The sequence below is a fragment of the Bos javanicus genome, chromosome 2 (assembly GCF_032452875.1).
Source record: "Bos javanicus breed banteng chromosome 2, ARS-OSU_banteng_1.0, whole genome shotgun sequence".
Lineage (NCBI taxonomy): Eukaryota > Metazoa > Chordata > Mammalia > Artiodactyla > Bovidae > Bos > Bos javanicus.
The window spans coordinates 73,307,141-73,324,878 of record NC_083869.1 but is presented as its reverse complement, the minus strand read 5'-3'; the positions used below and the strand labels follow the sequence as shown (position 1 = coordinate 73,324,878).

Sequence of the window (17,738 nt, the reverse complement as noted above, 5' to 3'; positions counted from 1 at the left end):
TGCCCCTGTAGAATGACTCGTTCCCCCGTGTCATTAAATGCTCAGTCCACGTGCACTTTTCCCTGCGGGTCTCCTGTGGTATAGTGTTCCCTGCGTTTCTTTCCCCAAGTGGAGAGACGTTTTCCAGAAGCTTTCCTCAGGTTTCCTGTCGTATCTCATGGTTGAGAGTTGTATCTTGGGGGAGGGACAGGAGGATGGGGTGGCTTTACACTCACGAGATGTTACCTTCCTAGCTGAAGTCAGGGCTTCCCCCTTTGGGGTGTGGGTTGCAGAACAGGGCCTATGTCTGTTGCCTAGGAGTACAGGGCAAAGGCAGCCAGCAGTCTTGAGACACTTGCTCAATAGGGCGTCCCTCACCAGATTGGAGAAGGAAATGGCAAATCCACTCCAGTATTCTTGCCTGGAAAATCCCATGGACAGAGGACCCTGGTAGGCTATAGTCCATGGGGTCAAAAAGAGTCGACATGACTAAGCGACTTCACTCTCACTTTCTGCCAGATAGGGGAAACTCCAGTTCTGCCTGGAAACCTCTGATATATCTTCATTAGCTGCCCAGCTGGCCTCAAGCAGTGAGGTATCCCATCTGCAGGCCCTCACCACCCATCTGCTGTCTGTTTTCCTGAGGAGTTTGATCTGCGTCTTCAAAGCCTGAAAGCATCTTGCAGTGCCTGAGGATCAGCATTGATCTCAATGTTCTCTGCAGTTGGCCCTGGGCTGGGCTGGCTGTGCTTGGGTGCCAGGCGGGTGGGAGAATGAAGTCCCTAGTGAGGGTTTGACCAGCACCTGAGAAGTGGGTGGGTTGGTGGCTATGGGGGATGGGGTGACTTTTGCCTTGCAGGAGTTTCTGGGGCCCTCCTTTTCCCTGAGGGTGAGGTGTCCCCTTGAGTTTCAGGCTGTGTAGGGAGCCTGTTTCCTGCCATTCACATCTGGGTGTAGTGTAAAGAGGTGAAGTGATAGACACGTCCTGGGGCCCTCATCTTTTGCTACCTGAGTGGTCTGAGCTGTTGGGGTTCCTTTGCAAGGTGAGCCTGTGGGTGGCCAGAAGCCAGACTGGGACCTACATCGTTGTATGTAGAGGTGAGCACTGCTTTATCCCTTCAGCCTCAATTGACTTGCTTTAGGGACACTTGTCTTCTCAGCTGGGTTACAGTACTCTGTAGTGCCACACACAGTCTCTTCTGTGATTCTTGAATTGAGGGTCGTTTAACTGACCCCGTAGCTTTCTGAGCCTGAAGAGTAGTTATTTAAAGGCTAAGGTTGTTAGTCTGAAAGATGTAGATAATACCAGCTGCACCAGCCATTGTGTTGAGTGCTTCACATTCAGGACCACAGGGCACAAACGGCTGGCCTGAACTTGAATTTCAGCCTATAGGTGGGTGTGTGTGTGTGTCTGTACACGTGTCTGCAGGGTGATTTTTACTTTTGGAGTTTGGACAGTTTTACATTTGGGAGATGTGTATTTCTGATTTGTCTCCAAAGAGTGGGGATGAGGCAGAGCTGTACTTGCAGCGCCCCAGTATGTGTGCCCCATGGCCACGAGCTGGCGGCATGCTGGCAGCTGCCTGTCTGCGGCCACACTCCCCTGTCCTCTGCCCTTGGGGTCCCCTCCCGGGGTCCTGGGTCCTCATCCTCTCACCCTGTTGTGCCCATCGTGTTATCTGCTGGGCCATGTGGCACACTAGTTTGGCACCTAATAGGCAGTCAGATATTTGTTGAATTGAATCCATTATTTTTTTAACCCCAAAGCAACCTTCCGCTTATGAAGGAGGAAATTGAGATTAAAAGAGTTTAAATATTTTTTTTTTAATTTTATTTTATTTTTAAACTTTACAATATTGTATTGGTTTTGCCAAATATCGAAATGAATCCGCCACAGGTATACGTGTGTTCCCCATCCTGAACCCTCCTATCTCCTCCCTCCCCATACCATCCCTCTGGGTCGTCCCATTACACCAGCCCCAAGCATCCAGCATCGTGCATCGAACCTGGACTGGCGACTCGTTTCATACATGATACGAGTTTAAATATTTTGTCTAAAGTTATATAGTCCCTAAATGGCCAAGTAGGTCCTGAGAGCTACTTTGACTCTGAGGCTAGTAATTCTGTTGATTGACTGAATGAATGAGTGATTCTTTGAATTCTATAGTGCTTTACAGTTTTCTGAAGTTACACACACAATTTCATATAGTAGTCCCATAATAGCCCCCTTTTCACACCTGTATTGCCCCTGCCCCCTTCCCTCTCCTTGCTGGCAGCTGCTAGTGTGTTTTCTCTATCCAAACATTTCTTTTTTGATTTATTCACTAGTTTGTTGTGTTTTTTAGATTCCACATATAAGTGATATCAGTGTTTGCCTTTCTCTGTCTGACTTATTCCACTTAGAAGGCTAGTCATTTTTTCACTAAATCCCTTAAACTCTTTACAGCCCAGACTTGTAAGTAGCAGACAGGATATTGATTGCTCTTTAAAGAGTTTCCCCAGTGTGATCCGCTCTGGCTCTGAGCAGATATCATGATTAGAAAGTAAGCAGTGGTGATGCACCTGTCATTGATTTCAGACAGTGGCATTGACTGCTTTGGTAAGATGTGCATGTCTCAATATGAAAATGTTTCCTGACATCAGAAATTATTCCCTTTCCAAAATAATCTGGTAATCTGTTATTCAGCTCAGGCTACCATGGCAGAATACCATAGACGGGGAGGCTTGAACAAGTGAAACTTGTTTCTGGCAGTCCTAGATCAGGGTGCCAGCATGGCCAGCTCTGGTGAGGGTTCTCATCCCATTTTGCAGACAGAGAGCTCTCTTGACGTCTCTCTTATAAAGACAGGCCTCCTGTTGTATCAGGCCCATTCTTACGACTTCATTTAACCTGAATTCCCTTCTTCACAGGCCCTGTCTCTGTCTGCGGTAACATTGGGCTTCAATATAGGAATTTTTTCGGGGGCTGGCAGTGGCGGGGGAGGGGTGTCACAGACACAATTCGGTACATAGCATCAAGTTTTAGGTGAGAAGATAGTAAGAACCTGGAATTTGGCTATCTATCACAAGGGAAAAAATGTGAGTAAAATTACCTGTCATGCACTACTGTTAATCATAGGGTGACTTGCAGTGTTCAGGATTGTAAATTGTCTGTATTCCTACTTCCTTCCTCTCTCCTTCACTCTCTGTTTCTTTGATTTCATTGCTTGAGACCAAATCTGGAATCATGTTGTTCTCCTGTCTGTCCCTGCTCTCCTCCCCTGGGTACCCCCCACAGGCTGGCCTTGAATTCATTGGATTAAAATTTTTTTTTCTTTCCACCTTTTTACTGGCAAAATTTTAGACCTGTAGAAAAATGGAAAGGTTAGTATAGTGAACAGCTATATTTACCATTTAACATATTGTCACATTTGTTTCATAACTCAACATGGATACTTATACACACATGTATACACACATACACAGAGAAATTTTTTATTCTTGAACCATTTGAAAGTATCTAGCACACATGATCTTTTTACTCCTATATAATAACAGATATTTTTATATAATCACATGTTGTTTTCACATGACAAATTTAGCATTGATAAACTATTAAGTTAGTGCAAAAGTAATTGCAGTTTTGGTCCATAGATTTTAAATCATTATAACTAGGCTCAAACACATCTTTATTAGTCAGAATAGGAACCATTGCAATCAACATACTTTGCCAACGAGAAGTAAGTTTGTTTATTCCTGTAGCATGAAAATCCATGCTTTGGGATTTGACGAACTCTTGGAAAGCATTTCCTGCCTCCTGGTTTTTAAGTGTTTTCCCTGCAAAAAGTTGTAGAGATTTTTGAAGAGGTTGTAGTAGGTTGGTGAGAGGTCAGGTGAACATGGAGGATAAGGCAAAACGTCATAGCCCAATTTGTTCAACTTTTGAAGCTTTGGCTGTGTAACATGATCAGGCATTGTTGTGGGGAAGGATTGGGCCCATTCTGTCGACCCATTCTAGCTTCAGGCATTGCAGTTTCCAGTGCGTTTCCTCCATCTGCTGAGCATACTTCTCAGATGTAATGGTTTCACTGGAATTCTGAAAGCTGTAGTGGATCAGACGGGCAGGAGACCACCAAAGAGTGACCATGACCTTTTTGTGGTGCACGTCTGGCTTTGAGAAGTGCTTTGGAGCTTCTTCTCAGTCCAACCACGGAGCTGGTCATTGCCGATTGTTGTATAAAATCCACTTTTAATTGCCTGCCAGGCTCCTCTGTCCATAGAATTCTCTAGGCAAGAATACTGGAGTGGGTTGCCATTTTTTCCCCAGGGGTTTAATTGCAAATCACAGTGCAATTGAGAAATGGTTTGTTGTCATATAGAATAAAAGAAGATGACAATTCAAAACAAGTTTTTTTTAATTTTCGGTCAGCTCATGAGGCACCCACTTATCGAGCTTTTCCACCTTTCCAATTTGCTTCAAATGCTGACTGATCAGAATTATCAATGTTGAGTTCTTTGGCAACTTCTCTTGTAGTTGTAAGAGGATCGGCTTCGATGATTACTGTCAATTAGTTGTTGTCAACTTCCAGTGGCCGGCCACTGCACTCCTCATCTGCAAGGCTCTTGTCTTCTTTGCAGAACTTCTTGAACCACCACTGCACTGTATGTTCATTAGCAGTTCCTGGGCCAAATGTGTTGTTGATGTTGCAAGTTGTCTGCACTGTTTTACGACCCATTTTGAACTCAAATAAAAATCACTCAAATTTACTTTTTGTGTAACATCATGTGTATAGTCTTAAATATAAACATGTAATAAGTCATTAGCAATAAAACAAAATGAGAAATGTGCATTAAAATGATGTATAACACAACCACATTTATTTAAGAATGTATTCCAATATCAAATGGCAAAGTTCAACGATCCAAAATCCCAGTTACTTTTGCACCAGCCTAATGTTTGGTATATATACAATCCATATTCGGGTTCCCCCATTTTCTGTTTGTTTTTGTTTTAAATAAAGTTCATTCTGTCTCTGGAGCCTTATTTATCCGGACCTGTTCCCCCCTGTCTGTGTTTGGCCAGACTGCTGCCTTGAGCTTCCTGAAGCTTATGCTGTGCTGCTCCGCCTTCATGCGTCCGCACTGGCTGGTTAACCTTGTTTGGAGCCTGTCTCATCCCATTTCTTCCTGCTGAAATGCTGTGTTTCTAAGCACATTTTAAGTGGTTCCTTCCTCTTCCATAAAATGTTTCTTGGTATCCTCTGGTGTGCCCACTCCCCTCTACTGTGTGAGCTCTCTGTACTCTTTTGTATAACATTTATTACATCCTGTCCTGTATTAAATGTAGAATTTATGGACTTTTTTCCCATCTACCTTTTAGAACTTTGCACTTCTTGAATACAGGTGCTATGTAACCTTTACCACACTTTTCTGTTGCTAAGTATTTAATTGGCCTACATCCAGAATGCTTTACATGGTGTTTTTTTTGTTTGTTTGTTTGTTTTAAGAATAATTCACTTATTTGTAGTGTTTTCCACTTTGGTCTGAAATTTCTAGTTTCCATACATCATCTTAAAGGATGAAAAGAACTAAGGGGTATAGACTTTAACATGGACACAGGGTTGGGATCTGAATTTTTTTTCCATACTCTCTGGAGTTGTGCCCACAGAGTCAGAGCTGTCAAAGTACGGCTTTGTCTCATCCCATGTCTCTAAGGGGTTGTGTTCAGAGTCATGTTGGTGAGTGGGTGATGAACTTGGGGTGTTGGATAGCCTGTTGTGTCCGCAGCAGGAAGCACTGGGGAATGACACAGAGCAGCTGTAAGATCTCTTCTTTTACATCTAGGTTCGAGATGCAGCAATAAACAGCTTAGTGGAAATTTACAGACATGTAGGAGAACGTGTGAGGGCAGATCTCAGTAAAAAAGGATTGCCACAGTCCCGGTGAGTTCAGACTTTTTCCTTTCTCTTGCTGTTTCCCCTCCTCTTTCTCAGTTAACATCGTGGTTTGCACTGCTTATTTTGTTATGGGGTAATTTTTTTGAAAGACTATATGGTGAGAAGATTGATGGATGGCGATCTTGTCCAGATCATGTCTCAGGGGTCCCCTTTCATTCCACTTGCTCAAAAGTAAGACTTTCTCACCCAGACATCTGACCTGGTCCCATGCCACAGACTGTTTTTAGAAGCATATTTAAAAGTGATCGGTGTTGAAAGATTTTGCATTCTCTGGGTTCATGTGGTTCTACATTTCGTATGTACATGGAACCTGGTATCTTGGGGGCTTAGAATGTATTTGTTTGAATGAAGCCTTTCCCAGATAAATCTGGATAGAAATATATAAGTGAGAATTCTGGACATCTTTGAGATGTTAGCCTTCTGGCTAGTAATGCCAGTTTCAACATCCAAGTCTCCAGTGCAAGGAGATTATTGTCTTACCATATCCAGAGTCCCCTTGAGTCCACAGATGTTTCTGTTGTCAAACTTTTAAAAATAATGAAAAATCAGTTATCTATGATTTTTAACTATGATGTACAAATTTTATACCAAATGAATTTTAAACCTTTTGACTGTCTAATTGGGAGAAAGTAATATGAAAACCCTGGGAAGTTAGGCCTGGATGGGACTCACCAAGTGGTTTATCTGGACCTGTCATTGTGCCCATGGGGACAGCTGAGACCCAGTGACAGGAAGTGACTGGAGACATGACCCAGCTAGAAAGTCAGGGCTCAGGCTGATATCCTGTGCTTCGTTTTTTCTATCCATTCCACAAATGAGCTTGCAGAGTATTGGGCATCTCCATCTGGGGCAAAATATTGAGATACACAGGAGCCATCTGTCTTGACGTCCCTCAGTTGGGTGTGATGGAAGTGGGCGACTGACCCTGCAGTCAGGGTGCCAGTGGCATTTGAGGGGGGACATCCTTCCTTGTTGAGTGTCACATCTGACCCCAGTGTTGCTTTCATCATGGTCCCTGGGCCTTTGTTTTTTTTTTTTAAAGCACTACAGAACAGTAGAAGGTGCTGGGGATACTCTGTGCTAGCAGACAACATGATCCATGCACCCTGGGGGAGGGGTCAGCAGTTAGTGTGGTGGACACCAGCCATTTCCACTGAAGCCTTTCAGGGGACAGGGTCAACAGACAAGAATACAACTACTTTTCATGTTTTTTACATGAAGGTAATCTGTGAGAATGGGTTTTTAATTCCTGTATTTTATGAACCTCCACCTTGTAGTCTCTGAATATATGGTGAGAACACTTGGGAGGGAGATGAACTACAAAGTACTGACCAGGCTCTAGGGAAAACTGGAGACTGCAGGGAAGCAGGGGCTAGTTAGTGATGATGTCACCATCATTGTTGGGGAAATGGGTCTTGGGCCGTGAGAACCTCTCCTGCCCAAGGTCTGGTGGCACCATGCTGAGTGCCTCATGGTGAGTCTAGGCCATGGCCGGCCTGTCTTCCCCATGGGATTCCTGTGTCATGTTCAGCGGTCGCTACAGCAGCTGACAGCTGGGCATGTGACATGGTGAAACCAAGGTCTAGCGAGGTGGGCACAGAGGGTAAGTCACATTGTAGACTGAGGCATCCTTACATAGGCCTGCATGTGGGGTCGGCCTGGACTCTGCCTGGACACTAGAATGTGGAGCTGCCCATTATGTCCACAGAGCGGGGTCGGAAGTCTGGCCTGGGTGTGGCTGCCCACCTGCCTTCCTGTTGGGACTCTGGCATTTGTGGAGCCTTTGGCAGTGCTGGGTGAACAGCCCCCACAAACCCTGGCCCTCAGATTTAATGAGCTTGCCTAATGCCAGCATTCCATGTGTCTTGTCCCTGCTTGTGGCTGGGAATTGAGCATGTCCTGTGTGACTCCACCAGGAGAAACTCCAGGAATCTTGAGTCTAGTTTCTTCTGGTCCTCACCCCTTTGCTGATTTTCCTTTCTGTCCTTTTACATTGTAATAATCACAGCTGTCAGTGTGACTCTGTGCCGAGGCCCTGAATCCTCCCGGTGAGTTGTGGAACCTGGACTAGTCTTAGGGACCCCACAGAGTGAGTTAGGTACGGTCCTGGAGCTGGGGCTAGAGTCTTCTCTTGCAGACTCCCAGTCATAGTTTTTTCCCCACTGTCAACTCTACTTCCTTAAAAAAAAAAAAAAGATTAAAAAGAAGTAACAGAAGAGTTAGTGCCTCTGTGATTAGGAATGAGAGTTTCCATTGTCTCATGTTAGCTGAAATCCTTCCTCAAATTCTGGACCAAAAGGAGAGGGTAAGCCTAAGGAAGTGACCCACAGCTTTACAGCTGGATACTTTAGTATCCTGGACTTCTTTTACATCATTATAGGTTTTTTGTTGTTGTTACGTGAGCATAGAAGAGTCTTTAGCTTGGCAAGATTCCATAGCACTAACAAAATATCGTGGAATTTGCTTAAGGTTTTCTAAAACTTGCCTTTAGTCCTGGAATAAAAAATGTTGTCCTCTAGCAGCTGTTCTTGGCAGTCCAGTGGTTAAGAATCCACGAGTCCATTTCAGGGGACACAATTTTGATACCTGGTTGGGGAACTGGGGTCCCATATGCCGTGCAATGCAGCAGAAAAAGAGAAAATGTTGTCTTCTTATGAGTTTGTTCATTGAGTGAGTACTGTATTTGAGAAGCTTAATTGTGTCTCTAGGAAATAAATACATGATGAAAAAGGATGCCTTTCTCATGTCAGCTAACTGATGTAGTAAGAGTGATCTGATTTAGGCAGCAGTTTTCTTTGCTCATTTCACAAAGGAGAGAGAGTTGCGTATTCTTCAGCTTCACTTTGAAGGAGCTAGAATCATCCTTTGGGGCCATGTGTTCAATTCTTATTTGAGTATGTCATCTATTGGCTAAAGTCACTTTCATCCAGAGGAGAGAGGAGATACTCAGCCCAATCTCCATCTTAGGTGTCCCCTATGTGGGATCTCAGCACAGCTGAGCTGCGAATGTCAGTCAGCATAGTATTTGGACATTTTCTGTTGTTTTCCATGTATTGTTTTCACAATTGACATGCATGGCGTGTTCAGAAACCGAGTACTACATGATTCACTTCTCACTGTCCATTTTAAGAGGCCATATCGCAGTAGGATATTTGTGAGGTGTCTCTGGATCTAAAGAAAATGTCGGTAGATTCCTGTCACTTACTCTCCAAGGCGTCCCTTCACAGACAGATGCTGTCTGCCCACGTGGATACTCACTGTCACCCCACTGTATATGCCAGAAAATATTTCTATTCCATATGGTATGATTTAGTTTGTGAGGCTTTGGCAAAATGATTGCTGGTGTGAAATTTCTTCTGGAACCATCATTTGGGAACCAAGCTCCTGAAACAGCAGCTACTTTAAATCTAATGATAGTTTTAAGTTCTGCTGCTGCTGCTGCTAAGTTGCTTCAGTCATGTCCGACTCTGTGCGACCCCATAGATGGCAGCCCACCAGGCTCCCCCATCCCTGGGATTCTCCAGGCAAGAACACGGAGTGGGTTGCTATTTCCTTCTTCAGTGCATGAAAGTGAAAAGTGAAAGTGAAGTCGCTCAATCGTGCCTGACTCTTAGCGACCCCATGGCCTGCAGCCTACCAGGCTCCTCCGTCCATGGGATTTTCCAGGCAAGAGTACTGGAGTGGGGTGCAGTTCTAGATAGTGCTAAAACATGCCGTTGGGTGCATTTTAACTCTTTGGAGAACTTTCTTTGTGAGCCTGCAGTTTTGAATATAGCTCTCATAGTATTTGTTTATAAAAACCTTGGAAACATTCACTAGACGTTATTATCTAATGATTGTATTGTTAAGGGGAGAATTGAAGCTTTCTTATTTTTGGTTTTAATTTGCTTGCTAAAATTTTGGTGTTAACAGGGAGGGCCCAGGGCAAAAGCAGATGAGAAATGTGCTCTGTAACACCCCTCTCATTTCTTTTTTAAAAAAATTTGTTTTTGGCTGCACTGGGTCTTTGTTGCTACTTGAAGCCTTTCTCTAGTTGTGGAGAATGGGACTACTCATGCAGCGCTCAGGCTTCTTATTGTAGTGGTTTTTCTTGTTGGAAAGCATGAGCTCTAACATGGGCTCAGTAGCTGTGGCTCACAGGCTTTGTTGGCTCTGCAGCATGTGGGGTCTTCCCGGACCAGGGATCAAACCCGTGTTCCTTGCATTCGCAGGCAGATTCTTAAGCCCTAGAGCATTAGTGAAGTCCACCCCTCTCATTTCTAAATTTTATTTTCTGCAAGTCATTCATACAGAGAGGGTTGACTAGATTTACAAGATACATTGAAAAAAAGGGCAGTTTCTTATCTCTTCTGCCACTTTTCCTGTTTTTACTGACTCTTTTGTATCTGTTGCTTTGTCTCTAAGTACTATGCTATTTCTTAGTTTTTTGTCACTCTTAAGAATTTTACTTCACATTATGAAGGGTGAATTTCAGTTCTTTCCTCCTACCCTCCCTCAGGTATACTTACCCTCTCTACATCCACCAAACCTAGTCATGTCTTCATTTTGATTAGGACACCGTTGTGTTTCTTCTGTCACTGTGCATGCCGTTCACAGCTCGTTGTTTATATTTGGTGAACCATGATGACTTTACCTCCCCGCCCCCCACCCCCACCCCATGGTTTCCCGGGGTTTGTCTGACTTTCACCTGGGTAGTTGTCTGTATGCATCTCCTGCGCTTGGCTGTCTACATACTGCCAGGTCAGGTATGTCTCCTTGAGCCTGCCCTTCCCGTCCTCACCAGCCACCTCTTCTGCCTTTTGCTTTATCATCCTCCTGGGGCTGCACTGCATCTTTCTTGGCAGGTGCACCTACTGATTCTTGGAGACATCGTCTTTCTTGGTTTTCTCCCTCACCAGTAACTTTCTGAGGAAAGATGTGGAGAAGAATAGTTTTTTGAGTCTGAGAATATCTTTATTCTCTCTTGATATTGATAGTTTGTCAGGGTCTAGAAATCTAGAAGTCCTTTTTTTCATCCAAAATGTGGAAGCTAATGTGCCTCCCTCCCCTAATTGAGTCCCAGCTTTCAGTGTTTCTAGTGAGAAGTCCATAGTCACTCTGATTTTTTGGTCATATGTTGTCACTTTGCTTCTCTTTGTTCTCATCGTTGATCTGAAACTTGATAGTGGACCTTATGTGAGACTAGTTTCTTATGCATTTGGAGGGCCTTTCACAATGGACCCTCATGTTGTCTAGTTCAGGGCAGGTTTCTTTATAATGACCTCTTGGACTAGTTGATCCTCTCATCCTCTTATTTTTCTCTCCCATTTATGGCTTCTTAGTTTTGCCCTGTGAGTAATGCTGTGGTGAAATTGGGTGTGTAAATATCTGTTCCATTCCCTGCTTTCAGTTCTTTGGGTATATAGTCTGAGAAGCTGGAGCAAGTGGTAATTCTTTGTGTAAGTTTTTTGAGGAACTGCCATTCTGTTCTGTAGCTGTTGCACCAGTTTGGATTTCTGTCAGCAGCGTACATCCTTGCCAAAAATTGTTATTTTCTGGTTTATTTTGATAAATAGCCATTCTAATGGATTTCTCATTGTGGTTTTGATCCTCATAGAATTTTTGTTGGAACTTTGTTGAAAATGAACTGACCATTAATGTAAAGATTTCTTTCTGTTCACTTCTATTCCATTGATCTATCTATTGATCTATTCCATTGCCTGTCCTACTAGTAGTACATTGTCTTGATTAATGTAACTGTGTAGAAAATTTTGAAGTCAGAGTTTGTTCTTTCTAAGATTGTTTTGGCAATTTTGGGTGCCTTACATGTCCTTGTGAATTTTAGGTTGTATTTGTCAATTTCTGCCTGAAAAAGTCACCTGGGATTTTGGTAGGAAATGAATCTGTAATGAGTTTGGGCAAAATTATCATCTTAATAACATTGTCTTCCAATCCATGAACATGGAATGTCTTTCCATTTTTAGAAGTGTTTAATTACTTTAAATGATTGCTCAGTAGTGTCCAGAGGACATGACTTGTGCTTCTTTTGTTAAATTTATTCCTTGTGTTTTCTCTTGGTGCTATTCTAAGTAGAATTTCTTTTCTTATTTTCAATTTCAGATGGTTCATCATTAATGTATATAGATTATAGTTGTGTTTTTTTTTATATTGGTCTTGAATCCTGCAACCTTGCTGAACTCCCTGGTTCTAATGGTTTTACTGTGGACTTCTTGGGATTTTTTAATACAAGATATGTCAGCTGCCAGTAGAGAGAGTTTGTACCTCTTAATCCCCAACTACATATAATCCCTCACCCTTACCTCTTCCCACTGGTAACTGCTAGTTTGTTTTCCATATCTGTGAGTCTGGTTTTTTGTATGTTTTGTTCACTAGTTTTATCTTTATTCCACACATAAGTGATGGCATACTGTGTTTGTCTTTTTCTGACTGGCTTATTTCCTTTGGTATGTTATACTTTCATTTTCATTCATCTCAAGGTACTATCTAATCTCCCTTTTATTTTCATCTGACCTGTTTGTTATTAGGGCTGTTCTATTAAATTCCAACATTATTTCTATTTGTTATTCATTTCTACTTTTGTCCTGTTATGGTCATAAATCATAATTTCTGTGTTCCATGGTTTTAGTTCTTTGAAATTTACTGGAGCTTGTTTTATGGCCCAGTATGTGGTCTGTCCTAGAGAGTATTCCAGGTGCACTTGATAGGAATCTGTAATCTGTTGTTATTGAAACATGCAATATCGAAATCGTCTCTTAATACGGATGACTTATTTCTCTCTTCACTTCTGTCACTTTTTGTGTTATATATTTGGAGGCTCTGTTCTTGAAAGTGAAAGTTGCTCAGTCATGTCCAACTCTTTGCAACCCCATGTGAGCTATATAGTCCATGGAATTCTCTAGGCTAGAATACTGGCGTGGGTAGCGTTCCCTTCTCCAGGGAATCTTTGCAACTCAGGGATTGAACCCAGGTCTCCCACATTGCAGGCAGATTGTTTACCAGCTGAGCCATGAGGGAAGCCCTTGAATACTGGAGTGGGTAGCCTATCCCTTCTCTAGCGGATCTTCCTGACCCAGGAATCAAACCAGGGTCTTGACCTTTTTGTATCATATATTTGGGGGCTCTGTTCTTAGATGCCTATAATTACGTCTTTCTGATAAATTGATCCTTCTGTCAATGTAAAATGTCCTTCTTTGTCCCTGATAGTACTTTTTGTCTTGAAGTCTATACTGTCTGATAGCCACCCTGGGTCTCTTTTGAACACTTTTTTCCATGGATTATCTTTTTATATCCTTTGGCTTTCAGCCCTTTTGTCTTTGTGACTGAAATGAATCTCTTGTACACAGCATACAGTTGGGTCTTGATTGTTTATTGAGCCTGAAAATCTTTGTCATTTAATTGAAGTATTTAATTCTATTCATATTTAATGTACTACTGATAAAGTAGACTTTATTTCTGCTTACGTTGCTTTTTGTGTTTTATATGCCAAGACTTTTTTATTTTTCTGTTCTTCCAGTGCTGCCTTATTTTGTAATAAGCAGATACTTTCTAGTATGCCAGTTTAATTTTCCTTCTATTTTTTTAATGGAATTATTAGTGTTTGTTCTGGGAATTTCAATTTACATCTTAAATTATAGCAGTCTAATTTGAATTATTATTATTAATTTTAGAATTAAAAACTTTACTCCTACATAGCTCTGTTTTCTTCTCTATTGCTGTTCTTTTTAATGCATATTACATCTTTGTACGTTATAAGCTATCCAGCATATAGTTTTCTAATTACTGCTTTGTGTAAGTGTCCTTTTAAGTCATGTAGGACCAGAGGACAATAAACAATTAAAAAAAATTTGTACTGTATTTTATATTTACCTATGTTTTGTATTTGTTGTTGTTTAGTTGCTAAGTTGTGTCTGACTCTTCTGTGACCCCATGGACTATAGCCTGCCAGGCTTCTCTGTCCTTAGGATTTCCCAGATAAGAATACTGGAATATTGGTTGTCATTTTTTTCCCCGGGGAATCTTCCTGACCCAGGGATTGAATCCAGGTCTCCTGCATTGGCAGGCAGATACTTTACCACTGAGCCGCCAGGGAAGCCCGTGTTTTATATTTATATTTGTAGTATTAGTCACCTCTTGTTATCTGTTGGGGATTGGTTCCAGGACCCACTGTGGATGTCAGAAGTTCATTGATGTGTGAGTTTGTTATATAATTGGGGTAGTACTTGTGTATAACGTATGTGTATACTTTAAATTGTCTCTAGATTACTTATAATAGTACCTAATACAATGTAAATTCTATGTAAATAGTAGCTGGCATGTGGAAAATTCAAGTTTTCGTTTTCAATTCAGTTCAGTCATTCAGTCATGTCAGACTCTTTGCGACCCCATGGACCACAGCACTCCAGGCCCCCCGTCCATCACCAACTCCTAGAGTTTACCCAAACTCATGTCCATCAAGTCGGCGATGCCATCCAACCATCTCATCCTCTGTTGTCCCCTTCTCTTCCTGCCCTCAAATCTTTCCCAGCATCAGGGTGTTTGATTTTGGAACTGTCTAAAATGAAAAAAACGTCTTTTTGATCCACCATTGGTTGACTCCCTGAATGTAGAACCCATAGACATAGAAGGCTGACTGAACTTTTACTGGTGTTCTTTATGTCTTCATGTGAATCTGGGCTATTGTATTGTGTTCGTTCATTTAAAGCTGAAGGAGTCTGTTATTTTATTTTTTGCTTATTGAGAAATGTCTGAAATTCTCCTTCATATTCTTCTACTACCCAGGTCTGCACTTTATTATATTGGCAGTATGGCTTCATGTAAAGACTGAAATACTTTTGGTCCAGAGACACTTCTCTGCTTCATTTTTTGAAGGGTAATTTTCTTGGGTATAGAATTCTTGGCTGAGATTTTTAGGTTTAGGGCTTATATTCCCACAACTGTCTGATTTCCATTGTTTTAAATGAAAAATCAATTGTTAGTGTTATTGGGGAGCCCATGTATTGCGACAGATGGCTTCTTAATTGTTGTTTTCAAAGTATTCTCATGGTCTTTTTTAAAAAACAATTATATTTTTTGTTGTGCTGGGTCTTCATTGCTGCACTTGGGCTTTCTCTAGTTGCAGTAAGAGGGGGCTGCTCTTTGGTGTGGTGCGTGAGCTTCCCATTGCAGTGGCTTCTTCTGTTGCAGAGCACAGGCTCTGGGTGCACAGGCTGTAGTAGTTGTTGTACAAGGGATCAGTAGTTGAGGGGCACAGGCTTCATTGCTCTGCAGGATGTGGAATCTTCCCAGACCAGAGACTGAACCTGTGCCCCTGCTTTGGCAGTTGGATTTGCATCCACTGTACCACCAGGAAAGTCCTTCTCTTGGTCTTTTCTTTTCAGTACTTTGCTTTTCATGTGTTTGGGTTGGAATCTCTTTTAAGTTTATCCTATTGCAAGCCTGTTGAACTTCCTCAATTTGGAACATTTTTGGTCATTATTTCTTCACATATTCTTTTTGTCCTTTTTCCTTTCCCCTCTCCTTCTGGGATTCCCATTGAGTGTATGTGGGTATAATAAGAAGATAATCTCGTAGGCTCTATTTATTATTACCTTTTCCTGTTCATTTTTCTTCTGTTTTTCAGACATGATAGTGTCAATTGACTCATCTTCAAGTTTGCTGCTGCTTTGTTCTCTGAGATCACTCAAGTCACTGTTGAGCCTCTAGTGAATTTTTAATTTCAGTTGTCTATTAATTTTGAGAATTTCCGTGATTCTTTCTTGGGTTTTTCTGTCTCTACATTGATATTCTCTGTTTGGTGAGACCTTGGTTCTTATATTTTCCTTTATTAATAATGGTTGATTTCAAGTATTCATCTAGTTAGTCCTTTAAGGTTAGTTTCTGTGACTGATTGTTTTCCCCTGTGTATGGGCCATATTTACTTGTTTCTTTATGTGTCTCATAAGTATTTTGTTGAAACTGAACACTTAAGATTATGCATTGTGACAATTTTGAGAATCACATTCTTCACCTCTCCTCAGGCTTGCTGTTAGTGGTGCTTATCATTTTTGTTGCTCACTGCTTACTTAGTGACTTCATAATTCTACAAAGTCTGTATATTTGGTTGTGTGTGGCTACTATTGTCTTCTCTGCTTGGCTGGGTTAGTGTTCAGCTGATGATTAGAAGTTTCCCTTTCGTTGTCTTTGCTGAAGGCTCTCTGTGTTGGAACATACTTTCAGTGTTATGGCAGGCAGTTTATACATTTCTGCCTTTAGATCTCTTTACTGCTGCTTGTGCAGAGTCTTAAGGTCAACCAGAGGTGAGACATTAGTGCCGTAGTCCTTCGTGGGCATGCACACAGCCTTGCCCATGTATGTGATCTTGTACATTCCCAGGAATTTGTCAGAGCTTTTCAGAGTTTCCTGAGAACATCTCCTCTTCCAGTTTTTCCTTGTAAGTTTTTTTGACAGTTTCTTTGCCTGGAATGTTATTGCCATCTCAGGCAGCTGCCATGTTAAACAGTTGTGAATTCTTTTTGACTGTGGCCTCAGGAAGAAAGATCTCTCACTGAGCATGCTCTGAATGAGGTCAGGTAAAGACAAGCCCTGTGAATGGGGGTTCAGGAATATGCCAGACAGATCATCAGAAAATGACAGTTATCAGCCCTGGGATTTCTTTGGAAGGAATGATGCTAAAGCTGAAACTCCAGTACTTTGGCCACCTCATGCGAAGAGTTGACTCATTGGAAAAGACTCTGATGCTGGGAGGGATTGGGGGCAGGAGGAGAAGGGGACGACAGAGGATGAGATGGCTGGATGGCATCACTGACTCCATGGACGTGAGTCTGGGTGAACTCCGGGAGTTGGTGATGGACAGGGAGGCCTGGCGTGCTGTGATTCATGGGGTCGCAAAGAGTCGGACACAACTGAGCGATCGAACTGAACTGAACTGGGAATGGGGATTTTTTAAGGGTCTCCAGGCTTCTTCAACTCAGAATTTCTAGTGGTTGTGAGTCTGCTGGGTTTCAAACTGCCATGATTGTGAGGCTGTTCGTTTTCAGCCTGAGTTGAAAATGGAAAAAGGGCCCTTCCAAAGCAATGGAAAGCTTGCTGTTCTTACCAAGATTCAGCCTTTTTTGCTTGAAAAATGCTTGGATTGTTACAAGCCTTTGTTTAATTTCCAGAGTTTCGGAAAACTTGATTTTGTCTGATTTTGCTGATGTTTTCTTTACTTCCTTGAAGGACCAAATTTTCAAAGGTTCTTAGGGTACCTTTTTGAAAGGATCCTCCCTTGTTTGCTTTTATGACTATAATATTTTCTCATTTATTTGGAGATGTAAATAATGTATTAAAAAAAACTGTTCATAGTCTCCCCTCTAAATTGAGGAGCTTCCCTGATAGCTCGGTTGGTAAAGAATCCGCCTGCAATGCAGGAGACCCTGGTTCAATTCCTGGGTCGGGAAGATCCGCTGGAGAAGGGATAGGCTACCTATTCCAGTGTTCTTGGGCTTCCTTAGTGCACTGCTAAGCTGGTAAAGAATCTTCTAGCAATGTGGAAGACCTGGGTTTGATCCCTGGGTTGGAAAGATGCCCTGGAGAAAGGAAATGCTACCCACTCCAGTATTCTGGCCTGGAGAATTCCATGGACTGTAAAGTCTCTTCTCTAAATTGAAGTTTTGGGGTATCTGTGTGTTCAGTTTAGTCTCTCTTTTTCATATTAGAAGTTTTGCTGATGTATCATAATCCTTGGTTACCTGCTCATATTTAAGAGTAGCAGACTGAAAAGCCAGTTATAAGCTGAATGTATAGGTAGAGCTTGTTTACCATAAGACTGCTAGTATTTGCTTT

At 42.1% G+C, this 17,738-nt stretch overlaps 1 protein-coding gene across 18 annotated transcripts in view; it reads left to right on the top strand.

Annotated features, from left to right (window-relative positions):
* The window catches only part of CLASP1 (cytoplasmic linker associated protein 1), a 273,353-nt gene that overhangs the window by 106,571 nt on the left and 149,044 nt on the right, over positions 1-17,738 (top strand). For all 18 annotated transcript variants that reach the window (XM_061440036.1, XM_061440038.1, XM_061440042.1 and 15 more), the window contains one exon: positions 5,803-5,900. In XM_061440036.1, the coding sequence (XP_061296020.1) occupies positions 5,803-5,900 (98 nt within the window). The remainder of the gene's footprint in view (positions 1-5,802; positions 5,901-17,738) is intronic.